At 39.3% G+C, this 27,131-nt stretch overlaps 5 protein-coding genes and 1 long non-coding RNA gene across 23 annotated transcripts; 3 read left to right on the top strand and 3 right to left on the bottom strand.

Moving 5' to 3' along the window:
• Positions 1-31: 31 nt before the first annotated feature.
• mad2 (mitotic arrest deficient 2) lies at positions 32-1,570 on the bottom strand. Its single transcript, XM_003704554.3, has 3 exons — positions 990-1,570; positions 547-909; positions 32-443 (listed from the first exon to the last, which is right to left on the bottom strand). Exons 1-3 carry the CDS (start codon positions 1,060-1,062, stop codon positions 244-246), a joined length of 636 nt encoding a protein of 211 aa, XP_003704602.1. The 5' UTR covers positions 1,063-1,570; the 3' UTR covers positions 32-243.
• Positions 1,571-1,750: 180 nt separating this feature from the next.
• Positions 1,751-6,122, top strand: Nopp140 (nucleolar and coiled-body phosphoprotein 1). Of its 3 annotated transcripts, none has more exons than XM_012288230.2 (4): positions 1,752-2,008; positions 2,283-4,022; positions 4,362-4,842; positions 4,931-5,117. In XM_012288230.2, exons 1-3 carry the CDS (start codon positions 1,907-1,909, stop codon positions 4,821-4,823), a joined length of 2,304 nt encoding a protein of 767 aa, XP_012143620.2. In that variant the 5' UTR covers positions 1,752-1,906; the 3' UTR covers positions 4,824-4,842; positions 4,931-5,117. The 3 variants fall into 3 exon arrangements, with proteins under 3 accessions (XP_076398176.1, XP_012143620.2, XP_012143623.2); XM_012288233.2 differs by lacking the exon at positions 4,362-4,842 and adding an exon at positions 4,100-4,186 and having other exon boundaries at positions 1,754-2,008; positions 4,931-6,122; XM_076542061.1 differs by having other exon boundaries at positions 1,751-2,008; positions 4,362-5,117.
• Positions 6,123-6,514: 392 nt separating this feature from the next.
• Positions 6,515-15,557, top strand: LOC100879819 (uncharacterized). Of its 2 annotated transcripts, none has more exons than XM_003704555.3 (5): positions 6,515-6,656; positions 10,387-10,547; positions 10,624-10,784; positions 12,417-12,585; positions 13,026-15,557. In XM_003704555.3, exons 2-5 carry the CDS (start codon positions 10,387-10,389, stop codon positions 13,213-13,215), a joined length of 681 nt encoding a protein of 226 aa, XP_003704603.1. In that variant the 5' UTR covers positions 6,515-6,656; the 3' UTR covers positions 13,216-15,557. The 2 variants fall into 2 exon arrangements, with proteins under 2 accessions (XP_003704603.1, XP_076398178.1); XM_076542063.1 differs by lacking the exon at positions 6,515-6,656 and adding an exon at positions 6,789-6,906.
• On the bottom strand, positions 6,899-13,218 carry LOC105662817 (uncharacterized). 10 transcript variants are annotated; one of them, XR_013041572.1, is made up of 12 exons: positions 13,081-13,218; positions 11,636-12,939; positions 11,466-11,563; positions 10,938-11,385; positions 10,399-10,841; positions 10,099-10,302; positions 9,920-10,026; positions 9,218-9,770; positions 8,749-9,130; positions 8,145-8,658; positions 7,874-8,073; positions 6,899-7,409 (listed from the first exon to the last, which is right to left on the bottom strand). It is a non-coding gene; the product is annotated as an uncharacterized LOC105662817 (long non-coding RNA). The 10 variants fall into 10 exon arrangements; XR_013041569.1 differs by having other exon boundaries at positions 11,466-12,939; XR_013041570.1 differs by having other exon boundaries at positions 10,938-11,372; positions 11,466-12,939.
• Positions 15,558-15,902: 345 nt separating the features above from the next.
• On the top strand, positions 15,903-23,352 carry Srrm1 (Serine-arginine repetitive matrix 1). 5 transcript variants are annotated; one of them, XM_012288220.2, is made up of 15 exons: positions 15,903-16,144; positions 16,261-16,350; positions 16,470-16,592; positions 18,190-18,360; positions 18,752-18,915; positions 18,995-19,189; positions 19,321-20,127; positions 20,192-20,323; positions 20,418-20,927; positions 21,077-21,302; positions 21,389-21,474; positions 21,534-21,769; positions 21,833-21,988; positions 22,062-22,549; positions 22,629-23,352. In XM_012288220.2, the coding sequence occupies exons 1-15, from the start codon at positions 16,133-16,135 to the stop codon at positions 22,839-22,841; spliced, it is 3,609 nt and encodes a 1,202-aa protein (XP_012143610.1). In that variant the 5' UTR covers positions 15,903-16,132; the 3' UTR covers positions 22,842-23,352. The 5 variants fall into 5 exon arrangements, with proteins under 5 accessions (XP_012143610.1, XP_012143615.1, XP_012143609.1 ...); XM_012288225.2 differs by having other exon boundaries at positions 15,904-16,144; positions 20,415-20,594; XM_012288219.2 differs by having other exon boundaries at positions 15,904-16,144; positions 20,415-20,927.
• Positions 23,353-23,514: 162 nt separating this feature from the next.
• On the bottom strand, positions 23,515-26,398 carry RpIIIC53 (RNA polymerase III subunit C53). 2 transcript variants are annotated; one of them, XM_003704556.3, is made up of 7 exons: positions 24,947-26,398; positions 24,754-24,880; positions 24,449-24,698; positions 24,283-24,372; positions 24,096-24,220; positions 23,797-24,039; positions 23,515-23,721 (listed from the first exon to the last, which is right to left on the bottom strand). In XM_003704556.3, exons 1-7 carry the CDS (start codon positions 25,195-25,197, stop codon positions 23,602-23,604), a joined length of 1,206 nt encoding a protein of 401 aa, XP_003704604.1. In that variant the 5' UTR covers positions 25,198-26,398; the 3' UTR covers positions 23,515-23,601. The 2 variants fall into 2 exon arrangements, with proteins under 2 accessions (XP_003704604.1, XP_012143608.1); XM_012288218.2 differs by having other exon boundaries at positions 23,847-24,039.
• Between the last annotated feature and the right edge of the window lie 733 nt (positions 26,399-27,131).

The raw sequence follows: 27,131 nt of genomic DNA, 5'->3' as shown, positions 1-27,131 counted from the left end.
TCCAAAATATGAAACAACCTAATGAAGAAGATTATGTCAAAATACATATATTTGTATAAAACTCTTCCTTAAATAATACTAATATCCATACATATGCAAACTTTTTAAAATGACGCATTACTTTATACCTTAATCACTCGTGTACAATGTACAATTTAAATAACAGTCTTCTGTATTAAATATTGCTAAAATGTTGAGATTGACAATAGTTTTACATGCATGTCTCAACAGACAGTAAAAACCTTAAATATTCTTATAACTAACTATAGTTTCCATCTTATGAATAGAAGTTGAAAATGATCTTAATTGTACTTCTTGGCTATTAGCAATAAAAACGGGCTGCGTTTCATTCCATTCTTTAGGAATGCCACAGTCAGGTACTGTGTAAGTCAAAATATCGAAAGAGCATATACAATCCAATAATGGAAGGAAACTCACTGTACCTGAAACATAAAAGCATCTATAAAGTTACTGAAGCAACAATGTTTCTACTCGTGTAATTACATTTTAATCAGGAAATTTAAATCCTTAAGTAAGAAAAAATACCTGTAATCTGACGTATTACTTCTCTAATCTCTTTCTGGATAGTCTTCACATCTTTTGTACCCACATCAGGGAGACCGTTGCTTGTACTATTGTTGGTGCCATTGGAAGTTTGGCCCTCGTAATCAACTCTAAAGTCCCACTTCTCCAAAACCTCTTTGGTATTCACATTCGTTATAACAAGCGTTATTTTTTGTACTTTTCGTTGAATGAGCCATTCCTGAATTTGGCCAAGAACAGTATCCAAAAATCCCTTAATTTTTTCATCCGTTGACATTAAAACAAATAAACCAAAATGCTCAGCAGGCTCGAACGTTTCTGGCGGGTAAATACCTCTTTGGTACAAAATACTGTTCACTCCATACACTGCAACAAAGAAAAGGCGGTTTAACAGCTAATAAAGTGGATTCCAAACAAGACACCATAAATATATTTAATAAACCTACAAAGATATTGCTTGACCAACTCTGCTGAACCTTTCAAAGTAATACATTTGGCTTTCTGTTGCGTCTCCGTCATAATTCCCAAATGATTATTGCGAATCCAAGACAAATAAACGAAACTTCTGTTCAAACATCCAGCACTTCACAGATCACAAAAAAGCCGGTTTATCATTTTTAAAAACATCCAATACGCTGTCCACTAACCGATGCTTCACCAATCACGAAACAAGGAGGGAAAGGTCGGTAACTTTCAGTAAGTTTATGGAGAAAGTAACACTCAACTGAAATTTACACGTACGTTGTTCTGTGAAACACAAGTTTGTACTATGAAAGTAAATTTTGATTGGTTTTAGCACACTTCGCAAACTTAGAGCATCACGCATGTGCATTTGCGATGTTCGTGATGAACATCGTGTCCAGTGATCTTTTATTCTGTATCAATAAAACTGCATTTCTCAAACTTAGAAACTTAAGAATTTAAAAATGTGAAAATTGGATACTTGAATTACGTCGTTGCCTCTTATTATCGTCCACCGTGTATATGACCAACAGTGAAGACCTAGTGAACTTGGCTGCGTTACACGAGTTTGCTATAATTTCCTATTGAGCAAATAATAGGCAGGTTATAAACATTATCTTCAAAAATTTATGTATTAAAATTAAATTGTTAAACGAGTATCTGAGAAGTGATTACGAACAACCGTACACACTCAATTAACAATAATAATTAGAATAATTTAATATTCAATCTAAATAAAGTGTTCCACAACTAACAAATATGTTACTCCGTGCGTGTATCGTATCTAACTGTGGCACAATTCATGGTTGACTGCAGCGCCATTTACAGGAGGCCTATAAGTGCGTAAAGTATCATCTGCCCAATTGCAGTTAATTTTTCAAGCTCTCTGCACGCGTCCACCATGGCCTCCGCCGAGGAATTAAGTGTTTCTGCTCTCGTGTATGACTATTTATTAAAAAAAGACGCATCGTTGGCGAAGGTTTTTCAAAAGAAAACGAAAGCGGTAAGGTTATCAAGATTTTATGTACATACTTTCGGCAATCGATTTTACGGCGCCAATGCCCATGCGGTGGAAGAAATGCCGCCATTCGGCGACACCACGTGGACGATATATTTTCGTTATTTCCTAGTACAAATTTCTCTTACAATTAAACTTAATAGTCAAAGTGTTTCACCTTTCTGTTTAACGTTATCGGCACATAACTCGTTTTATCAAAATATAGATGGTTTCTTGTAAATTTGTCACGAACTTCGTTTACATTTTTTTATTTTTTCAGCCCACACTTCCAAAAGGTGCGCCAACGATTCAGGAGGTTTACCAATATTTCCAAAAGACGTCCCCAAAGAAATTAAATGTAAAAGCACAAGCTAAAGAGAGCAGTTCAGATTCAAGTTCAGAGAGCGAAGATGAGGCCCCTAAGAAGGTTCCACAGTTAAATGGAAAACCTGCGATTAATGCTGCAGTGAATAATCAACAAGATTCTTCAGATTCTTCGGATGATTCTTCCAGCAAAGATAAGAAAGTAGCGCCAAAACTGACTGCAGAAGTTAAACCTGTTGCAAAAACTCAGTCCAAAAAACCGCCTGTAAAGAAAAAAGAGAGTTCAGACGATAGTTCTTCAGAAGAGGAAGAAACAAAGCCAAAAGTACAACAGAAGCCAGTAGTAGCATCTAAAGCACAAGAGTCATCGGATAGTGACTCTGATTCAGACAGCGAAGAAGTATCTAAAGCAAAAATAACAGCTAAAACGATTGCAAAACCAGCTGCACAGCAAGCAAAAGCTGTGGCAAGTAAGAAACAATCATCTAGTGATGACAGTGAAGAACAAAGTCCAGTTAAACCAGTATTAAAGAAACCACTACCTAGTAAAAATGTAACAGCAACACCAGCAAAGAAGAATGAATCTTCGAGCGATGATTCTGACGATTCCTCGGAAGAAGAATCTCCGAAACCTCAAGCAGTTAAAGCTAAACCAGTCGCAGCGTCTACTCCGGTTGTCTCGAGACAGGCATCTTCGAGCGACGACTCCGATGATTCTTCAGAAGAAGCAACCCCAGCAAAACCAGTGGCCGCGAAACAAATTCAAAAACCTGTACAAAACAAGAAGGCACAGAAATCTGCTCAGAACAAGAAAGAAGCAGTGAAACCTGGAAAGCAAGGTAAAGCTGTTCCAGCAAAACCTGTAGTAGTCGCACAGGAAGAATCATCGTCCAGCGATGATAGCAGCGAAGATGAGAAACCAGTGGCTAAAACCCCTATCGTTGCTACGAAAGCAGCAGCCGCAAAAAAAGCTCCTGCTAAGAAAGAAGAATCTTCTAGCGAAGATAGTAGCGATGAAGAAGAGAAGCCAGTCAAAAAGACAGTTCCTTCAACACCTGTCGCAGCAAAGAAGGCTCCCGCGAAAAAAGAAGAATCTTCTAGCGACGACAGCAGCGAAGAGGAACCACCAAGTAAAAAGACCAAAGTAGTAGCCCCAGCAAAATCTGTTGTAACTAAAAAGAAATCTTCTAGCGAGGATTCTGACGATTCCGACGACTCTGATGAAAAACCGGCTCCAAAAGCTGCACCTGCAAAGGCGGCGAAAAATGTAGCAGTAGCAAAGAAAGCATCCTCCAGTTCCGACGACTCAGACGACTCCGAAGATGAGAAGCCTGTTGCGAAAGCACCTGCGAGTACTCCTGCAAAGACAAACGCTAAAGCTAAGGCAAATGTCAAAAAGGAATCGAGCGAAGATTCTGATTCAGATTCATCAGAGGATGAGAAACCAGCAGCCACTCCAGTGAAAGTCTCGAAACCAAAAGCAACCGCGAAAGACTCAGATTCAGACGAAAGTGATTCGGATGAGGAAACGGAGACAAAACAGAAAGCACAGCCAAAGACGCCAGGGAAAGCTGAAAAGCGAAAACATAAAGAGGTAGACGAGGAAGAGGTGGATGAGTCACAAAAACCTGCGAAAGTTCAGAAGAACAACTACAGCAATTTCGTGAAAGCAGGAAACAATTTTAACGGTGACAAGGTATGAAGCTTTGATTAATATAATATAGATATTCAGAAAGAAAGAATGCTTCTTTTTTTATGAAATTTTGTGTTTAGCAACAAAAAAATTCCCCGTTTCGTCGCGTAAAGGACGAGGATTTTGCATTGGATCCAAAATTGGCTAACAATTCATTTGAGGCGAAGGTAAATGCTTGGAAACATTCTAAGCACAGGTCACTCGCCGTTTACTATAAGCTTGAGGCCATGTTTCCGTGCATTCACCGTTCCTTTAAACAAATAATAGACACAAAAATAAAAAAAGAATGTGCACTTGTACCGTGAAGAACGGCGATTGACCTGTGTTTCTATTTTGTTTTAGGAGGACGATCAGAAAGAGGGTGGTTTTAAACATGGAGGAAGGGGTGGATTCGGTGGAGGAAGAGGTTTCGGTCGTGGTGGCGATAGAGGAGGTCGGGGCGGTCGTGGAGGCGACAGGGGAGGTCGTGGAGGTGACAGGGGAGGTCGTGGAGGCGATAGGGGTGGTCGTGGAGGCGACAGGGGAGGTCGTGGCGGTGACAGGGGAGGTCGAGGAGGTTTCAGAGGCCGGGGAGGTTTCGGTGGCAGGGGCGGTTTCGATGGCAGGAAATCGTGGGGTGGAAATGACAGAGGGAACTCCGAAGGGGGTAACAACGAAGGATTTAGGAGGTCATGGGGTAGCAATGACGGCGAAAGAGGGGGTCGTGGTGGTTTCAGAGGCAGTAGGGGTGGTGGCGGTTTCGACAAAAACAAGTCATTCGAAACTTCGCCGCAACAGAATAAAAAGATAACGTTCGACAATTGATAATTAGATAAATTTTAAGGTGAGGTGGGCCGGTTAGATCGAAGTAGTCTAGTAATCCAAGTCAATTTTAAAATGGTAAGTGAAGACGTATCGTTTCTTTCCAACAGAAAGGCGCACGCGGATCTTGGGGAGAAAAAGCAAATTTGGATCTCAAACACACAAGAGGGAAGGCTTTTCGTCACGAAAAGACGAAGAAAAAGCGTGGTAGCTACCGTGGTGGTCAAATAGATACTAGTATCAATTCAATTAAGTTTGATGATTGATTGAATATTTGTATAATATAGATGTTATCGATATATTTAAATTAAGTGGAACATCATACGAAGTTAAGAGTCTTTAAGTTCCGTTTGCGAAGAATGTGACGCAAGTGACGCGCAGTAATTCAGTCTTAAAAAATATTTGACACGTATTTTTTTCTGCTCACAAATATTCAGGCCAAAGTTAAAATAGCTATTTGATGTGATGAATGTCTTTTTAAACGAAAAATTGGGATATTTGTCAAATAAGAAATACGTGTTAAGTATTTTTTGTTCGGTCCTGTCGTGCGCGCGTCAATTTGGTAAAATCGTTAGTATTTCTTCATTTACTTTTTAAGTAATGACATTGATATAAATGTCACTTGATTATTGGTAAAATTACGTGGAACAATTGCAGGAACTTTAATTGCAGTGCATTGTATTTCAAACTAAGTGATGTTAGTTCCACGTGATTTGTCTTAGTATCTATAAGACTGCGACTTTTAATTTGCGTTGAGTGTACCAAACGTTTCGTAAAATTCCACGGCTTATTTTAAACGCGTGAAGTATGGCTTAACGAGAACTACTTCGTTACTGACTAGCTACTGTATTATAGATTAATGGATGTCTAATTGCAATATGTAACATATTTCCGTACATTTATCGTTCCTAAAAACGTATAGGAAGTTCAGCAAAACGGTATCGCTATTACATAATTAATCCTCGTGTTCTTTTTTTTATCATTGCAAATCCGTTAAGAGAGGATCTTTGCGAAAATGTAATCAATGTACGGTTTTTAAATCTAAATAAAAGCGTATTGTGGTGGTTTCTTTGTAATTAGTTATAAGGACACTGACAATGAAATATACAATTTACTAAGCTGATAATTTAGATAAAAATCCGACAATTTGTCAATGTCAAAGGGATTTTTGTACACGCATACATTCTGTTGAAGGAGACCAATCGAAACACGAAATCTGTTAAACTTATTCATTGTTAATTTAAAAAAATATCCATATTTTGTACAATACAATCATCATTAAACAAGTATAAGAGAATATAATCCAACTAGTTGCACCATGTTTATTTCCTTCAATTTATTATTTATAGTAGAATCTCTCTGCAAGCATTGTGGTTTAAAAAAGCAGGACTTTTATAAGATAATAAACAAATGTAAAAGAACATCTTTTAACGGAATTCGAATGGAAGAAAGGAAGGTCGTTCCAGTTTACCCTTAATCGTTTCTTCTTCGATCTTTTTCTGCAATAAGTAGAAGAAAAAACGGTTTCGAGGTGGAACAGGGGCCGATATTCTTCAGTCACATCCCCTCTTTCTTCCAGACTACTCTCGCAGAGCACAGAGAACAGCGGTTACTTACGATTCTACAGTCAACCTCTGGACATCCACCTGTGAGGACGGAGGTGTTCGACCCCACGACATCCGGTGTGGTGACATGAACGGTGTTTAAGAAACTCGTGTGCCCTCGTTTTAATTCTGCTCCCTCGTGTCTTTCGATTAATGTAACTGATCAATCGTTTCATCGGACCGAGAAAAGGATTCAAACGCACGGTGTTAAAAGACACACAGTTTCCTCACGGTGAGTGACATTTGACTTATTGGTGCCGTGAGGGTCAAGACATAAATATAAGTGGCACTAATATACTAATAATTAACTACAGGTTGCACGTTTTTAAGTCAAAAATAACAAAATACAAGCATCTTCAAAGATTTAAAATAAAAATAAAGTGCGCACTTATCCGATTATTATAACTAAACAAAAACTGTTTAATACATTTTGATGACATAAAAGTATCTCGAAGTAGCGCTTGTGTTACGTCGATTTGAAGGTAAAAATCTACTGAAAATGACTGTATAAGCGTTTTATCAATATCTTTAAATTAGACGAAATTATGATTGAATATCAAATTCAACATTTTCGCATGTGTACTATAGAATTTACATATATATTTACGTATGTATTTTCTACATGGTTTGAAGGATTATAAATACTGCATCGATCTTCCAATGATCATTCTCCGTCACGAGTCATTTATTTCATCCGTTTCCCGGTCATACGCCTGCATTTACGTTTCAATATAATGGTTTCCGTCAGAAATACTTGATAGAGGTTCTTCCGTATTTGGAAGAAATAAGCTAATAAACAGAGTGATTCCCAAGTTATTGCTCAAGATGAGGTACAAGGTTTTATCCGTAAGGCTTTTTTATTTGACCACAAAATTACGTTCCGATGTTTCTTCTTTCTCTATTTTTTCGAACGATATAATTCTCGGTTCGGTAACGCTGCTACTTCCTGATTGTTAAGTATGTTGAACGCTCCATAGACGTTTGTCTAAATAAAAATTAAATTTTCATCGTATGTTTAAATTCAAAAATATCACGACTTCGGTATTTTTTAGAATTCATGAAAAGAAATGTATTAGATCAATGAGAGAGTGAAGAGAAATATTGCAAAAACACATTCTGTCTAACAATTTCTAAATAACTCCCGATCGTTAGTGCCAATGACCAGTCGCTCGGGTTACCTGTTGCACGAATTAAGTATAAAGTTACTCGACAAGTTAAGCGCTTGACAGTTTGTGAGCGATAATGACGATGAAATCTTCGCGATGTAGACGCGAATAACATGGAAAAAGGAATTTCGAGCGCGTAACTGCTCGACAGTTATAATAATTTATTCATGAAACGAAACACCGAAATGGTTGTACCGTTAACGGAGACCTAAGGATGAGTAAACGTATACTCGATAAAGAAGCGAACCGAGAGGAACGAACGTTTTGGACGATTCATCTTTACCGTTAGAATCGACCGCATGACGCGAGCTCATGGTCCACGAGGAATCGGTTCCCGGCTGCCGGAAGCACAGTTTTTCCTTATCCATACAATCTCTGCTCGACTCGATCTTTATCGATCATCTTTCTATATCCCGTTCCACGCGTCTTGAACAGGTATTCGAGCAAGTAATAGGTAATTGGTCTCAATCGTGACTTGTAACACTGAAACAAATTTATACTAATTAATAGGGGAACTCTTAGAAATCAACATTATACAAAATTCTAAGAGTTACATTTTTGTAAAATTGTTTCTGAAAATTCAGAAACTTTGGAACCCCAAAACTTTTCAGATAAAAGTCCTATGCAGATACCTACATTGCCCTTGAGATTTCGCAATACTTATTTCTGAGATACTATTCAGAGATGAGATAGCTATTCTAATTGTTCTTTCTAGTTGAGTTAGCATAGTAAAACACCCTCTGGGAAAGAACTCCTAACGACGTGAGAAGTTGCTCGAATAATTGTTTCTCCTTGAACCTGAATTACCGTGAACGCGCGAACTTGTGGAAGACCTCGATCTCTCGTCCAAGTTCAAGCGATTCTCACGTGCGATTCACGTCTCTTATCTCCTCTTTTTTCGCAGGATCTCCGTTATATAATCCACGCGGTCACCGTATCCTGTATCGAACATCCTGATTGTGCAATTACGAAACAATGATTCGAGATATGGTGGGCGTATCCACTAAACTCATTTTGATCGGATAAAATATACCTTGAGATAATAGAGTTCGACTGCACCTTTATCTCCTAAATAATATTAGTTAATATTTCGGATCGAATATAATAGTATTACGATCGTTTCAAAATACACGAGTTTCTATTTATTATCGAGGATACCTGATTCAATTAGGTAAAAAAATGATTAACGTTGAAAATAGTCCATGGCTTCCTGAAGAAACAGACGGTCACGGCCAATGACCAGCCTTGAGTGCCAACCATTAATGATTTTCTTCCTTTCCTTTTCCCACGCGTAATTCATCACTTGGCCAGACATCAAATCGCAATCTTCCGCCATGTTGCTTTTCCCTCCAGTCTTCCAAACATCCGGTGATATCAAATAAACATTACGAACAGGATCTACCGTTGAAAAATCCATCAGTTGCAAAGATTTCATTCGAAATCGAGCAACAAGCCGTATTAGTCGCATGCCATATCGTGTTGCTTTCACTCGTCTTCGACGTGTAAGTACGTATAGCGGAAGTCGTATAGACCCAGCAACCTAGAAACCCCGAAACTCTGCATGAATTCATATATCGATTACACCCGGTTAATTGTTATTCCTAATTGCTCGTGGCCACCATTTTACCTCATTGTCTTCATCGTTGGAGAAGTTTGAAAGCGAAAAAGCTGGATTACTACCAGTATGCGAAACGGAAACTTTCGTGAGAGGACATAATTACGTGGAGTCCCGATATATGGCCTTGTAGAAACGAATACAAATGTCGCAAATCCTTCTCTAGCAACTTCTCAAATCCCTAAATCATCGAGTCCTCAAATACTTAAATTTTTAAATCTCCATTCGGAGTTTGGACACATGTGCCATTTCAGAAGTGGAGGAAAGTGTACGGACAAAACGGTTCACCGGTACGTGCGACGATTTGCCGGATTTTTTCGCGACGAGTCACACTCTCGACCGCTGCCAGTGTCATTTACTTTTGCTCTTGACCTCCTACGAACTCCAGGTTCCACGACCGAGTTCTCTGACAGTGACAACGTGTCCCCGGACCTCTAATAGTTCAGCGCTTTGATTGTTTTATTCATGAACCGTTGACCAGTCTAATTAGTAGCAATAGGATGCAAGTATATTGCAAACAGGTTTGGATTATCCAGATTCGAATCTCGAAAGTGGTACTCTAACCCTAAAAAATACATTGCCATTTTGAATAGAACTCTGTACATTCCAGCCTATAGATTAGATATTTTCTGATCGCGATAAAGCGGCATAGAAAACATTTTCAAGTCTATGCAACTCTGAGCTAACGATTTAATCGGCTTAATCTTTATTGACCTGAGGTGTACTTTTATGTGTGAGCGACTTTAACGACCTCTCACAGATTGCCACTGGGACACAATTGGAACTGAAAATGTAAAGCAGAACTCTTCTCAGGTTGTCATCTAAAACAGGGATTATAAACGATGAGCGGTGGAACGCTTTTACCTCATCTTTTAATTAACTCATTAACGTACTTATGAATAATAACAATCTTACGAGATGAAACTAGTATCGCATTTTGTGCGTACGTGTTCTTGATACGTAAAACAAATCAATTTCCACGCTTTCCTTCCTCAATACGTGTATATAGGTCCATAATCATTAATGCCGTAATTAAAGTAATTACCGTGTCTCGTTTGAATACTGGTTTTCGAATCAATAAACGACCGATCGTTAGCCTATAAATTGAACATATCATAAGGCAAAGGTGTTCAGACATTAATTAATTTAACGTTATCGCATTACAACGGATGTGATTTCAGATGTCCAGGTACCTCGGTCTGATTCTCCTTATCAGCACGTGCGGCCACGTGTACGGCAGCAAAAGATGCGAAGGTAGTGGTTTAGGCTTGAAATACGTCTGGGGAGATGCTCTTACGGATCCAGCGGACTGTATAGGACCAAATAATATGCAGTACCCGTCGTAAGTGTTCCTGGTGGAATTTGAAAAATGCCACGGTCGCTCGCGATACCGTTATCAAAACGAACAACTGTCGTAGAGCTGCTATCTCGAGGAGTTACAAGAATCTGTGGGCGAGCAGTCGGACCGCAAGAGCTCATCAGCCACGGACAATCGATCCTGAACTGACGAGGCAGGCGCTTCTGCATAATTACAAGGTCGCTCACGGGGATTACTCGATCGCTGAATCCACACGCAATGGTGAGTCTTTTGTCTTATTTCGATTACTTCCAATTTTGTCCCATGAGAGGTGTTGATCTACAAAAGAAATCACAGTTAAATTTTTGTTAAGAAAATTTGGAAACTTAGAAAAATTATGGGAAGTTGTGGAAATATAAAAATTAAGGATATTACTTGTCGGGTATCCGCTATTTGTACATCCGTTTATCGCCCCCTCGAGCGTACGATTGCTATAGATAGAAGCAGGAAGAAATCTCAAATGGGAACGAGACGGTAGATCGGTTGGAAACACGCGGAAGACGAACTTGTCCCTGTTGATCGGGACGCAACAGTAGTCGAGCCGGTTACCTGAATCGCGAGTAATTACGCGCGGCTATAACCTACATTACATCCATGCCGTCGAAGCCACGTAATTTATTTATCCTGCGTTCGTTGCCTTATCCAAATATGATCCTATATAATAGATGATCTGCATAGTGGTTACAGGCGAGCCGAGTATGAATTTATAATTGTGGCTGTTGCTCCTGCAGGATGTTATCAAACAGGATTATTGTAGCATGCTTAATAATGCGCAACCATTTTGCTCCATAAACAGACCGGAAGTTTATTCTGAAACGTGCATCTTTATTAAACATCTCCTGCTGTTACTTCCAAGATTTTGCCGAAGATGCCGGACCAATGTTTCTAAAAATCGGGACAGACCGGTTGTACGACGCTCCATTGCAGCCTTGAATAATGCAGTTGTCCTTATGACACGAAAACCTGGTTCCAACTGACCAGCAACACCCGCCATCGCGCTTCTACGAGAATACCTTTGAAATTCCTTTGAAAAATGCATTAGCCTGTGCTCGAGAGAGGCATCGTTCACCTACATCGACACAACGTCCTTTAAATAATGGCTGGCTGGTGCAGCAGGACGGTAATAAGGCACCGTGTTATCCGGCCAATACAGTTATCGCTCGTTCTGCTCATAACGGGACACCGGCGACCCACTCGACGTTTCGAACACACCAGACGATGGAATTCCAAAGAAAGGGCGTCGATCCAAAGATTAAATTAGCCGATTCTTTGTGAACCTTAAATACTCCTTTTGGAATAATTTTTTGTTTAAAAATAACTCCAAAAATCTTTTCTTTTTTTTCTGAGAGATTTTCTGGGTCAAGGCAATCAAGTAGAACTAGCACTGTTAGTTGAACATTTGGCCCTTTTCTTAAAAAGTCCATTCAAAAATTGAGTACACCATAATTAGGGTCGCCACGCGCCGAACTGCCACGCGTCACCATCGTTGTATTATCATAAGTTACCATCATCACGCGTTGTACAATATCACGCGGTACTATCGCCACGCGGTGTGCTACCACACGATACCATCGCCAGGAGCTGTATTACCATGCATTATATTAGCACGCGTTATATTGCCACGCGATGAATTGACGGACGTTCTATCATCACGCGTTTAATTGACATAGTTTCGTGTTAAATACAACGTAGTGAATTACATTTGCATAATTGCGACCCATAATTACACGTAAATTCTGCTTATAACCTTGTTGATTTAGACAGTGAGTAACGATAGTATAATTACGATATATTGTAGTAACAGTACATTCTGGGCTAAATCCCTTTAACATTGAACAATGTTTCTGTTTTCAGGACGCGCGTTTACCCCGAAAGAAAGCTGTGGTTCGCCAGCCAGGTTATGTAAAACCAGGTACAACACCACGGCACCGATGTACGGGGTCAGCTTAACCAGTGGCCAGCCGGTGACGATCGTGCAAAAGTTCCCTGATCTTCTGCAGCAGGTTGTCTTCGAAGTCTGCGAGTAAGTCTTTATTAAGATGTAGCTCTTATTATCGGAACACGGTTCGATCGTTATCCACTGTTACTTTCTTAGCACGTTCGCGATTTGTAAATACGTGATACAAATTGAAATTCATCGAGTTGTCGAGTCGATTCGAATGTAGCACAGTAGGCTGTAGCAAGCTCGTGTAGTCGTGACCCAATGAAGCCTACTTTTCGAGCGTTTTTGGACCGGTATTGCCTTTATTGAAACGTCATGTGCCACAGAAGTTACGATTCTCTAAACTTTGTATGCCTTTTCGAGTGCCGAGTTAACATTCTGGGTTAAAATATTTTGTTACGTAGAATAATCTCCATACATCGTTCATGTGTCTGCCTGTAAAAAAATTTATTATATAAAATATTTTTATCAACAGATCTAGACTGATAGAGTAGATAGAAAAAATGAGGAAATTGTTTCAGATCAAAAGAGTGCGACGTGGTCCATGGCGAGTGCACTCAAACCTACGTACCGTACCTGTTTCTGGTGATTCCTCTCGGACCAGTGACCTTGACCGGTCAAGATTACGTTCTGGTGGAGAGCGGTTGCGTCTGCAAGCCGAGAAATTCGGCGAGCTCCACGTCGGAGCCCCCATCCGTTCCAAGCTTCTAAAGGGTTCTTTGAACCCGGGTGATCGGCATCGAGCACACCGCTAACCGGAGGATTGAGCTCGAGAGCCGTGTCGAACGCGACGGAATCGGTAGAAATTGACCCCAAGCTCGAACAACCTCGCTGAGGGACCTAGTAACCTCTTTGAGACGGAGCTAGCGAAGAATGCTGAGGAGCAGCTAGGAAAAATGATTTCTCGGTTGAAATCTAGAAAATGGACGATATTATTCTGTACCTCTGCTCCATAACAGGGTACTCTTCATTACCATGACTTCCTCGAATCAACCCGAGGAACTCTTCTGGCGAGCTGAAGAATCTTCTTCGACTTCTCGAATTCTTCACGAAGTTTCAAATAACTTCGACGAATAGGCAAAATAAACGTCGAGACGATGAAGAAGAGACATCTCTTCGACAACGAAGAGGAAATCCAGAAGATAACGTGTCCTCGTTAGGTCGATAGAGTTGTTTCATTGTAGGATTCTGATCCGCAAACTGTCTCAGTGTATTGAAAGAAGTCTCGTCAGCACGCGTTCAAAAGAAGTTATTTCAGCGTGTAAAAAAATAAATCGGAGCAGCGTCGGTCGTTTCGCGGAATCCGGTCTCGGAATCCGATCGAGTTCACTAGACCTGGCCGCGAGAGCCGGTTTCGAGCAGGTGTACAGAGCGGCTCGTAACAGAGTGTTTCACGAGAAGCATCGGCCAGTTTATTCTTTCGAAAGGCATCGTAAAGTTATATCATTTGCCTGGGACGGCTCGTAACCAGCCGGAAACGTTCTTAATGGCGTTCTCCGGTTCTTCGTCGAGCGGTCGACGACGTTACACGATCGTTCCTCGCTCTCTTTCGTTTGTCACACCGTAATTCCTTCACAAGTCTTTCCTTGTATTTACGCCAATGCTGGTAACTAATTAGTCGGGACGGTGCAGATTTCTGATTCTCTTTTTTGATACATTACCACGTTACATGAAGTGAGAAGTTTGAACCTCAAGTGTTGACGACTCCATTTTATAAAATAGTCTATTGTATTTATAATCCTTGATTACTGTCATAAATCTTTTATCAGATGTTAAATACCAAGTGTTACATCGTCACGCGATTTCCGGTGACACATTTCCGTCTAACGTCAGATTTCCGCAAATAGATCTCTAAAACTGTTAAACTTAAATTTTAGTAAACGCTTATCTTCAGTCGATAAATTGAATGTTCAGCGCAATTTAATTCGAATAAAAAACGGTTCAATAGTTTTTCGAATGAATAGTAGATTGCCAGGAATCACGAAGAATACCAGGAAAGAATGGCCCGTTCTTATTCCATCGAAGTCGGTTAAATCGCTCGTGAGACACGCCACTGGCCCGCTTATGCTTCTCAGAACCGGACTCTGTTGCGACGCTGCTCGCGTCGGAATTGTACCGACAAACAGGATGGACGTGCAGTCGCAGTACGAATGGACCGTACCATGAATTCCGATGAGTATAATGTACCGTTAGTCTTACTTTGCGGGACCCTTCACCTCGATATACTTTGCTTGGTTATTTCATAGACAAGACCCATGCGGCGCCCAAAAGTCACCGGGTTCGATCATGTGCGCCACTTATCGACCATTGTTCGTGATGTCTCTATCGCTTTCTCCTTCGACAACTATTAACATTATTCGATATCAGTCTTATTTTATAATGCAATCTTTAAGGAACTAGTAAACAAAAAATTCTTCTGAATTTACTTTTGTATCTTAACCTATAAAATTGTAAGATTCTGACCTCTTACCTTGCGACTAAAAAAATTTAATACTTTTTGATTGCAGACGTGTATATGAAACATTATAAAATTGTTGGAGTCCCCTGTTTTGTACTTTTGATTTATGGGGAGAGACTGCAGGTTCCTACTTTTTTGGTACCGTCAGTCGGTAAATGATCACTTCGTACTGGGCATGAATTTGCGAAATAAAATAATTTCATTAATAATTGAATACCTGATACAATCAGGTGTATACCTGCTATCTTCAAATTATAATACTCCATCCACAAATGCAATGAATCTGTAATGTTAAAAATTTGTATAATTACCATAATTACCAATTATGTGAAATAATTTTAATGGACAGTTTGCGGATCGATAGTTTAAAAACATGAATAGAAATACAGAAATTCGTATGATAATGTTCTGTGCCAGTGCCGTACGAGGAGAGTGATATAAACAGAGAATGCCGGAATGTAATTCGTGCAATGAACGACTTTTTTCACACCGCATCTATCATCTTTTGTATCTATAGTTGTAATATTCAAGCATGTATTTATAATTTATTATTAGATTACGATGTATTATGTGAATGAATGTTTCTTTAAACAAAGTACGAGTATATTCATTTCCCGCACCGGTCTTACCATCCCCTTACGATCACCGGAACTTACACTTATGTCGTGTTTTAGCGCGAGATTTAAAAATATGGTAAACGTGATTTGATATGTTGTGGACATATAACACGCGTTATATCGTTATCGTTGTGCCGTTATATGTTACATTTACCATTCATTTTATTATGAACTTGCAGCGATTTTAGATTATGGAAAGGATATTGCAATATTTCCCATAAAACGGAATTGCAAGTATGTTGGTAACATTGAATGGAAGCGACCGCACTGCTGTTATTCAGCAACTTCAGTTTTCCGTTTTAATGGTATCACCGCCATGTTGGCGGATTGATCTATCGTGCGTCCGTGTTCGTATACGCTTCATTGTAACGTTCGATATTTGTACATACAAAACTACGCATCTTTTTTTGTGGATAAGTGAAAGACGCGATCGCTTAAAACGTATTCTATCGGCTCGTTAGTTTTCGTTCAGCAGTGGATAGCAAGTTTGGAACGTCGCCAGCTATAGGAACATTGAACATCGTGCAGCTTTCAGTTTCTACACGTTGCCAAAATGATGTACACGGTAAATTAGCCAAATTTGTTATTAGCTGAAGCAGTAGTAACACCTTATAGCGTTCTAAAGTTATTGTATCACTATTTCCAAATTGTTTGAAATTTTTGTGTATTTTTGGACTTCAGGGGACTACCGCGTCGCAGGATACAAGGTTCAGCGACAAGGAAAAAAAACTTATGAAACAAATGAAGTTTGGAGATTCTCTGACTCAGAAAGTAAATATTTACTTAGAATGCGAACTATTTGTTTATATTGTATTGTGTATTGATTACTTGAATTTAATTTATGTTTGGAAATGCTTTCAATTTTGGTACTAATTTTAAATTGTGTTTAGGTGGATATGAGTAAAGTCAAACTTGATGTTATCAAGCCATGGATCACTACAAAAATCACTCAAATTTTAGGAATGGAGGACGATGTAGTGATAGAATTTGTATATAATCAACTGGAGGAAAAGGTAAGAAGTTTGTTGCATTACTAGTTTGATTAGAATTAGGTCTAAGAGATTGATTAACGAACATGAAATAAAAAAAATATGTTCACTTGGCTTTTTCCCCTCATCATAGGAAATCGATAAATACACATTATTTCAGCACAATGTTTTGTACCAGTTACAAATGATATCATCCAAAATCTGCACAATGTGCTGACTTTGGAGATGTAAAGCAAGGAGGCAGAAACCATATTAGTCATATTTGCCTCATTGTTCTTTTATTTATTTTTTTTTCTTGAATTTTGATAAAATATCATCGTTCCTATATGTCCTGTGTAACCTGTTCTTATTGTTCCTTCCAAGCTATATCCTATTTCAACAAAAGAAAAAACTGATGTAGCTGATCCTGCAATACTGTAACATGTGCAAACAATCTTTTTATCACGTATGTTTGAATTCCCCGTTAGTATAAGTAGAGACCGTTGGTGGGGCTCAACCCTATTGTCCAAATGGCATTCGGATGTGCTCCTCTCTACATCCGATTGGCCGCCTTTCTATCAGCCGTCAACGCTAGCTGATGCCAGCTGGTATGTCAACGTCATCTTAGAACCACTGCTGAAACTTCAGCCTCAGCAGTTCATCCACCATCGGCAGAAACGGCGTGTTCGCAGTAATCTCTTCGCATCGACATGCTGTTCCTACTCTTCTCAACTGTATATGGAGCTCTGCCCACGGCCTTCTACCATTCTGCAGATGTCTGCATTGCTGTATCTACATCTCCTACCAGCTGCGTCTATCACCGGCTTCGTCTACCGGTGACTGCCTCTGTGGCGGTAGTTGTGCACCAAGATCACAACTTCGAGAGCTGCACTGCAGCTATCAAACCATCCACCGTCATCTGGCAATCAACGGTTCGAGTTCAAACATGGAGGAGGAATCGCCATGCTGTCTACTCGGGCACCGCTCATCCCGTATGGACATCGATGCAGCTGTTACAACTCAGATGCTGATTGCTACATTCTTCGTACTTCCAACAACGTCCAAAGGAATCGAGGATCTTTATACGTCGCGCAGGTCTGTTCTCCAGTTAATGATTCTACGGAAATGCAGTCAATCGGATGCGATTGGCTGATGGTCGATGCCAGAGGTATCTCTGCTCGGTTTGAGACACTCTTTGTCAACGTCACAGGTTGGTGGAACGGTGTTCCTTCTATTCCAAATTAATCCTTTTGTTTTCAGCTAACTCTTTCAACGTATATTTCTAAGTTCTATTTCAGCGTCCACTTTAGCAGCATTTGTTTGATTGACAAGGTATCAATATAATATCTGTGCTACTTGTGCGTTTATCGATGAGTATATTTTTTTTTTCTTAGCGTATGATTAGTGCAGACGTGAAATAAGCCGTTTACAGTATTGGTAAGATACGTCAGAAATGCAACGAATGTATCTGCTTTTTCGAGGGGGAAAAGCAGTTAGCATCAATAGCGAGATCGATATTGTTTATGATTTCACTATTTCAGTTCAAAATTTTTGTAAAAATTGAATGCCTGTTGTTTATTATCGATAACAACTTTCGATCACCTGAATAGAAATATAAATTCGTATACTGTATGTTTTACAGTTTCCTGACCCCCGAAAAATGCAGATCAACCTAACAGGCTTCCTGAATGGTAGGAATGCCCGGTCTTTCATGGGTGAATTATGGGACCTTCTGGTCTCTGCTCAAGAAAGTGTAACGGGCATTCCCGAGGCTTTCTTGCAACAAAAAAAAGATCAGATTAAAAAGCGTTTGGTAATTATCCACTTTTTATACCCTTAGTCTTTAGTATTCAATAGTAGCAACGGATGAACTGAATGTACAATTCATCTAACAAGATGTCACAGCTGTGGGATCATCAATTTTAATCAAACTTAATTTTAATCAATGTTCCACATCTAAGCAGTTCAGAAATTCCCCAGAAAAAACGAAGAAGTTGGCAGTTGTGGCCTCTTCTAAGCAATACATTTGATTGCATGAACTGATCTGATAATAGTCAAACAATTGAATAACTAAATTTTGACGTTCAGCAAAATGTTCAGTTAATTGCTTTTGATTGCACGAGGTTCAGTTTAGATTTTTAGTATTTATTAGCAAATAAGTAAACTAACATCAAAGTGTCCTAATTCACGATACATCAACATAGGAGGAGCAAGAGAAGCTCCAAGCTTCTTTGGCAGAGAAAGAGAAGGAGAAGGAAAGGGAGAAAGAGAAAGATGAAGCAGAAAGCAAGATAAAGAAAGAAGAAAAGGAACGTGGTTCGTCGAAGGAGCGTAGAAGAGATCGAAGTAGAGATCGTGATAGAGACAGGTACCTGTTCTCATTGAAACAGAACTTCATATTTTTATTTAATTCTGAAGTGTTACAAATAGTTATGTGGTTATTGCAGAAGTAAGAGAAGTCGATCGAGAGATCGGCATCGAGACCGTGATAGATCAAGTCGTAAGCGACGATCGTCTTCAAGATCACCCAGCAAAAATTCTTTGAAGGACAACGGAAAAGACATGCCGGAAGTTAAAGTTGAACGGGAAGATTCACCTCAACCTGAAAATGCTATACCGTTGATGCCTGTCAAAACAAAACCGTAAATGTCTACATCTTTTTAATGATCTACCAAATGCGTTGTTCTTTGTGAATATATTATGAAAAAACCTCCGTTACAACTCCTCTTGCATATATGTTTTAAAAAAATAATTTATTGTGGTGTTTTAACAGAGAAGCCGCTGTTGCGATATCCCGATTGCAAGCAAAACTAATGAGCATTGCCGATGGGAAGAAGAAGAACAATCATACTCCATCTCCAGAGTCACTGGACAAGGCAAAGAAATCCAGATCCAGATCAAAGTCGCCTATAAGTCGATCCAAAAAGTCCCGATCCAAATCACCAAGCCGAGATTCGAAGACACGTCGTTCTCGATCACCCGCATCCAAATCCAGACGATCTCGTTCAAAGTCAAGATCAAGACGTTCCAGATCCAGGTCCAAGTCTAGAAGATCTAAATCCAGGTCGCAGGATCGTTCGAAGTCCAGACGTACAAAATCAAAGTCGCCAAGATCGCATTCAAGATCTCGTTCACGATCAAAGAAATCAAGATCCAAAAGTATCGACAGAAGCAAAGCCCGCAAGTCTAGATCTGATTCGAGCGATTCCAGGTCGTCAAAGTCCCGTTCCAAGTCCCCCGACAAAAGGAAGGATAACCTGGATTCAGGTCGAAAACGGGACGCAAGTACAAGTAGCACTTCCGAATCAGAGGAAGATAAAGGAGCGAAAGACAAGAACGATTTCGAGATTAGGAAGAAGAAGGATGGAGTGCAGGCTAAAAGGTCGTACAGGAAGACTAATAAGGATGACAGCGGAAGTGACAGTGATTCAAGTCGAGAAAGGAAATCGGTCCCTAAACGTAGAAGCCCTACGCCACGTAAAGATAGAGGCAGATCGAAGGATAGGGACAGGTCCAGAGACAGATCACGGGATAGGTCGCGAGATAGGTCACGGGATCGATCTCGAGATAGGAACAGGAGGTGTGTATAGAAATTCTGAGTTTCGAATTATGATATATTTAACCTGTATTTTCTTTTGGTTCAGGAGATCCATAGATAGAGAACGAGAAAGAAGACGAGAACGAGAGCGAGAAAGGGAACGGGAAAGACTGGATAGATATAGTGGCAGTCGCAGCATGCGACCACCATCTGTTCGCAGAGCACCCAGCAGGCGAAGGTATGATTGGACAAGTTTGCTATATTTATACAGTGATAGCTAATTAATAAAGACAGATGTATAGAATACTGATAACACACAATTGTTACAGAAGTCCCCCTCGTAGAAGTCCAGCAAGATATCGGCGCAGATCTCCTAGTCCCGGCGACAGGCGCAGAAGAAGATCCCTCGACCGAAGACGACGATCATCAGAGAGACGAGACAGACGTCGATCTCCGGATCGTCGCGACAGCAGACGCCGTTCGCCAGATGGACGGGATCGATCCCTCAGGTACGATAGATCTTCCTCTCGCGACAGATCGAGTAGGCGAGACCGTTCCAGAGACAGGGACAGAAGGGATAGAGATCGGCGATCTAGATCTAAGGATCGTAGATCCCGATCGAAAGATCAGCGGTCATCGGTGGATCGTTCAAGGGATGGGAAACGATCTCCCGATCGGTCGAGAGATGCTAAGGAGAAGATAAAGGACAAGAAGGTGGATGAGAAAGTTAAAAGAACAACCGAGACAGGATCGCGAAAAGAATTGCGAAATGGAAGGTCTAAGTCAAGTAGCTCGGAAAGTAGCGAAAGTAGTTCCTCTAGCAATGAGGATGAAGCGATCAGGTGAGTAAAAGAATATCATTTCATATTTTTTCGTGTTGTTACAGACCTTACGATTGTTGGAGCGTAAAGCCAGCTATGTTTCATTTTCTGCTTAGCTTCCGACGTTAATCGTTTACAGTTTCCAATAATGTTTCTCATTATTTGTGTAGAAAATCGCTTGAACGCAAATCGTCTCAGGAAAAACGAGAACGCGAAAGAGAACGGGAACACGTGGACGACAAACGTAAAGAAAAAGAAAAACCTAAGGAAGAGCCCGTCATTAAGCGACCCGAGAAGGAAGTGAAGAAGGTTGAACCACCGACTATCAAGAAACCGGATCCAAGCGTTTCTCCTAAAAAGCTTCAACCTACTACGCTTCCTGTAACTAGGCATAGAGTAAGTTTGATCACATACTATTTTTGTATGCCTTGAATTTTAAAGAATATGTTCCATTTTTAATGTTTCTACTTTATTCCTTTCAGTTCTCCAAGAGTCTGTCCAGAACGCCTTCACCGTTTAAAAAGACTGAAGACATCATAGCTGCAGTTAAAGTTAAACAACCTTCAAAGTAAGTTTGGATATATTTTGAAGTATTGCCAACAGTATGTTTTATTGGAATAATTTCAGGGAAGATAATAAGGAAGATTCACCGAAAGAAGAATCCAACTTCTCATCCGGAGATAACTTCCCGTTGAAAAAGGATGACAAATCAATTAAATCAATCAAGACAACGTCAGAAGAGAAGAAGTCTGGCCAAAAGTCGTCAGAGCCGATTATTTTGAAGAAACAGGTGGAAATCATTAAGAAATCGAAAAGAGAAAAACGTGATGGATCTACAGATTCAAATGACAGTGAAAGCGAAGGTAAGAATTTATTTGAAGATAAATTAGTGTATGAATGGTACTGATGTTGATTTTGTATGTTAGGAAAAAAGAAATCTAGAAAATTGGAGAAGTCCAGGAAGTCTCGAAAGGCTTCTACAGACGAAGAGAAATCGGATAAAGGTGCCTCCAGTTCGGATTCTGAAGACGACAGGAAACACGTGGAGAAAAGTAAAAAGATCAGAGACTCGAATCGTGGAGGTGAAGTTCAATTCTTCAGATTTAATAACACTTCAGTTAATTACAATTTTTTAAACGTGATGAATTTTTATAGATTCGTTAGACGAGCGTTCCAAGGACAGGAAGGATAGCAGGAAGCGAGAAGCCAGTGAGAACGAATCTCGTAAACGGCCGAAGAAGGATCTAGAAGAAGAAACGAAGAAATCAAAGAGGTCTAGGAAAGATTCTTCTTCGGGAGATGAAGATCAAAAGACGAAGAGAAGCAAAGAGGACGACAGATCTAGAATAAGAAAATCTAAAAAAGATTCAAGTTCAGACGATGAACCGAAGAAGACAAGGAAACGAAAAGACAGTTCTTCGGAAGATGAGAAATCTAGAACGAGGAAATCCAGGAAAGATTCGACTAGCGAAGATGAAGCAAAAGTACGAGTGAAGAAATCGAAACGAGACTCCAGCACGGAAGATGAAGAAATAGGAGAAAAAGATGCGAAGAAAAAGAGAAAAGCAGACGATAGTTCAGATGAAGAAAAAGTGAAGAAGAAACGTAAAAAGAAGACTAAAACCAGTACCAGTGAATCTGAGGTAAATTTTTCTTCAATCGGTTCATGCAGGTTTCAAATTCATAGTATCAATTTATTAATCGCAATTTACGTTTCTTTAGGAAAGCGAAGTAGAAGAGAAGAAAAAGAAGAAAGACAAGAAGCACAAGAAACACAAAAAACACAAGAAGCATAGGAAGCACAAAAAGAAGAAGGTTGCTGATTCTGACGAATCTGATGTGAGTGAAGGTAACACTGAAGAACTGGAGAAAAAGCTTCGTGAAAAAGCATTGAAATCAATGAAAAAAGGACACAGTATAGAAAGAAGTGATTGAGAATTTGTGTGATCTATTAATGAGGGTGTGTAATATGTGTGTACTTCTGTATTACAATGCACTTGCTTTGATTGTATTCACGAATATGTTTCTGTTTATTGCATTGACAGTAGAATTTTATCGTATCACAGTTTCTTATACAAGAGAAGTCTGCTAGTAACAGAATTCGTCCTCAGGCGATAAAACTTTCATTTTTACGAATCTTGAACCGAGTTTAGGATTACGATGTTGAACGCAATAGTTGTTTCCTTTACTTAGCAAACAAGTAGTGTACGTTATACCATAGGGACAGTAATTTCTTGTGCCACTTTCAATGTACGATTTTTACATTTTTCAAAAGTGTCGGCACAACCAAGCGAAGATATATCCCCTTTTAGTTAAGTTCATGAATTAATCTTTACTTGATAGTGCGGTAAGTTAGTTTAGTTTGTAAATCTTATTTGTATAAAAATAATTTTTCATCGATTTACCTACATTAAGACGACAGAATAAATTGCGTTTTGACGAGTAACATCGCATGCCTCGTACAAACTTGTCACACCCTCTTGTTACGGAATTCATACACATAAATTATATAATTAAATTTAATCTAAAATCACTGTAAATTTATTTAGACTTCTGAATTTGTACGTGATGCAAGTTTCACGTATATTGTGGTATTTAAAATACATGATTTTCCAAAAAAAGAGCAGTTTGTATTTTACATAAAATAAATCATCACACTCCATTAGTTTAACAAAATCTATACATATAAATATATTTACAATTTGGCTAGCATAGATTCCCAGTCCGGTGAACAGATTAGCGTACTACTGACTGGTCCAAGGTTAATTAACTCGCCATTTAATTTTTCGGTATCTACTTTCGCCGCAATGAGATCCTGCAATATAAATTATTATTAATAATATTCGATATTTCTATTTATTCTATATTTTCCATATTTTACGTTACGAACTTGTCGAAAACTAAGATTCGATCCAAGATCCACGATTAAGTTATTTTCACCTAACAGTAAGCGTGCTTTGCCAGATTTTAAAATTTGAAGTTTGCCTAGAATACCAGGATTTAAACTATTTAAAGTACAAAATTCTGTTTGGGATTTATTTTCATTTTCTTTTTCGGAACTCGTGGTATTTGAACGATTTGGTCTAACGTTATCATCTGCGCTACCCACTAAACCTGGTAAGCAATCTGGAAACTAAAATTTATTACATTAACCTACTACACAAATGAGTACAATTTTTCAGATCCTACCTGTATTAAAATATAAGAATTTGTTTTGTTTTCAATGATTTGGGGAATGCTTTCTGAAAATTCTTCTTTTGTTTCTGTGCTAGATTTTGGAATCTTTATTTTAGATTCTTTTTTTGGTGATAATACTAAAAATAATTCTTCATTATCATCACATTCTACTGAACAAAAAAGGAATATATAAGCATACCTTCTCCATTTTCCAAAATTATTGGCTTTGTATCTACTTCTTCTTCTTTTTTTGGAACTTTAACCTTAGTTTCTTCTTTGCACACTTTTGCTGTAATGGATAAACATGAAAAAATATAATCATAATTTATACAAATCAACTCTTTATTTAACAAAAAATAAGTTACCTTCTTTAAACATTGGCAATACAACAGGTGCATTTTCAAGATTTATGGGTTCATCATCATCTATAAAATCATCTCTCAATAATAATTTAACCTTTTCTTCTTCATCAGCTTTGTCAATCTTGCGATTCAGATCTAATTTTGGTTTCTCTAAACTTGACTGTGGAGTTCTATCACTATCCCTTGACCCACCACCACCACTATGGCGTTTCAATGTTTCACTTGTTATTCCGGTAGACCAGATACCACTAGACTGAATCAAACTATGTATAAACTGCAAACTAATGGTTTTCTTAAAAATAATATACCTGTATTAGATTACTGGAACCTCTACCACGTCCCCTATCAGATCCTCTACCCCTGTCATTACCCCTGCCACGTCCTCTGTGTTCTCTACCTCTAGCTGATTTTCCAGGATCATTTGGGGTTGCATCTCTGAAAGACAAATATTTAATTAATTCATGGACTCAACGACTCATACTTGACATTAAGTAAACTTACTCCTTTTTCTTGTTTCTCTGAGCATTTAAGTTTGGTGTGTATATTTTCTTGGGTTTCTCAGTCTTTATGTTGCCCCCTAATGTTAAATCTCTTGGCAAACGAAAAGAAGTTAGCCTAGATGTGCTACTTGATAAACCAGGTTCTGTTTTAATATTTCTTAAGGTTACAGGCATCGATGTTCCTGATTCTGTTTTTATTTGAACATTTGTTGAAAGCGTATTACTTGAACTGCCTGACTTATCTGATGACATTGTTAATTACTTCCCAAATACCAACTGTCTTATCAAATTTATTCTTCATATAAATAAAGAACCTTATATTACTACCAATACGTATACTTTTAATACAGTGATTATTATCAGTGGTTTTATTATTACAATTTTTCTGCACAGTACATTGTACATAACCTCATACAAGCACAGTAAATATTAATTTTATAATAAAATATCTCTTAACAAGACGTACAAATATCAATGAAAGCACATAATATCGTATCGAAAATTATTACTGAACATCCGTTCTAATATAATTTCGAAATCTTTCAAATTCATAATGTATACATTCATCCACCTCAAACGCATCGCACGTGTCTAGCCATACTAGCCCATTTTGGAATACGCACGTAATAAAGAGTATTTAATATATATATTTGTAAGCATACTCTCAACCGTTCACACATTTCACATTACGTCATGAAAACCAAAAAGTAATTATAAAACGTTATAACTTGTCATTACCGTTAGAAATTTTAAACGAGTTATTTTTTCTCTTAGCAATTTAAATTCATAGAAAAAAAATAAAATGATATGACAGATCTCTGACTCGAACAAAATTTAAATTCGTATTCTAAAAGAATAACGAGTCAAATATCTCTTTGATATTTTTGATATCCCCGCGTTGCAAGCGCATCATCACCCACCGAAGGGCGGGCATTTTTGAAATCGACATTCGAAAGTGAACGCGATTTCTGAGCGCCCCAGTATCCGAAGTTCCGACAGGACTCTCCAAAAAAAGCGATAATGCGAACAGTCACCTCCAGGAGGCAACCCAGGGCCGACTCAAACAGTTGTAGCACAGGGTTCCAAAATTGTGCGTGGCCAAAGTATTTATACGTGTAGTACTTGCTATATTACCAAGAATGGGCAGCAGATAGAATGCTTGGAATTAGCAATATATTCGGTTGACGATAAAATGCGTGACACAACGCATAAGCATGTACGAATGATAATACAACGTGTGGGGATATGATGTATGTCGATATACCGCGCGCAACGATATACTACGCGTGGTGATATATTGCGTGTGCCGATCTATTGCGTAACGACATAACTCACGGCGATACAATGCGTGTCCTTACGGAACAATCACATTATATCATGAATAGCACCCAGTTAAAGTTACGATAAGTCTTTCGTGTACCATAAATCCTTCGAAAACACGGTACCAGGTGCTGGCGAACGCAGCTCGCGCCGGCCCTGAAGAAGATTACCATGTTTTCAGGATAGCTAGTATCAGTGACATGGGCAGGAGAACAGACTCGGTGTGATGAGGTCATCGTATGGTTTTTTAGCCGCGCCGGCAGTCGCGACGCGGAGCGCCCGAACGCCGGCTGCTACGTATAATCCTGCGGCGGGGACATGCCTGCCATGTGCCTGTCCGCGACGTATCGTTTCTCCGATCGCGAGTGCAGCGTGTCCTCCTTCTTTCACGGTGTCACGAAACCATCGCGAACACGTTCACCTTCCTTTTTAATTCGTCCGATCTACCGGTTCCACGGGTGATCACGCTTTTCAGTGAGTCTCGAATCCCCGGCTCGGGCCTACAAGTGTTTGATTTCGAATCAACGTAATTTCTACCGGTTAGACAGATGACCGATTTAAAAGCCGACCGGTCAACCACGCTCTTAAACCTGTTTCCCTCCCCCTTGAACACGGAACACGTCGACTTTTCGAGTAGCCTACCTTCGTGGTACCTGTTCGTGGTATCTTTCGGGCCAAGTCCTTTCTAACGTTCGAGCGGATGAAAATTTATCCGCGAGAACGGTATTCTCGCAACGAGACACGTGCAATTCACTCGCTCGCCAAGTTGCTCGTACACGACAGATTTCGTCGTTGGTCAGATTCGATCGCTTTTTATGTCCTTCGTAAATATTCAAAAGTTTTCTGCACGCCACTAGAAAGCGGTG

This window comes from Megachile rotundata, chromosome 2 (genome assembly GCF_050947335.1).
Source record: "Megachile rotundata isolate GNS110a chromosome 2, iyMegRotu1, whole genome shotgun sequence".
Lineage (NCBI taxonomy): Eukaryota > Metazoa > Arthropoda > Insecta > Hymenoptera > Megachilidae > Megachile > Megachile rotundata.
The sequence above is the reverse complement of the archived record's forward strand: the minus strand, read 5'-3'. Positions and strand labels throughout refer to the sequence as shown.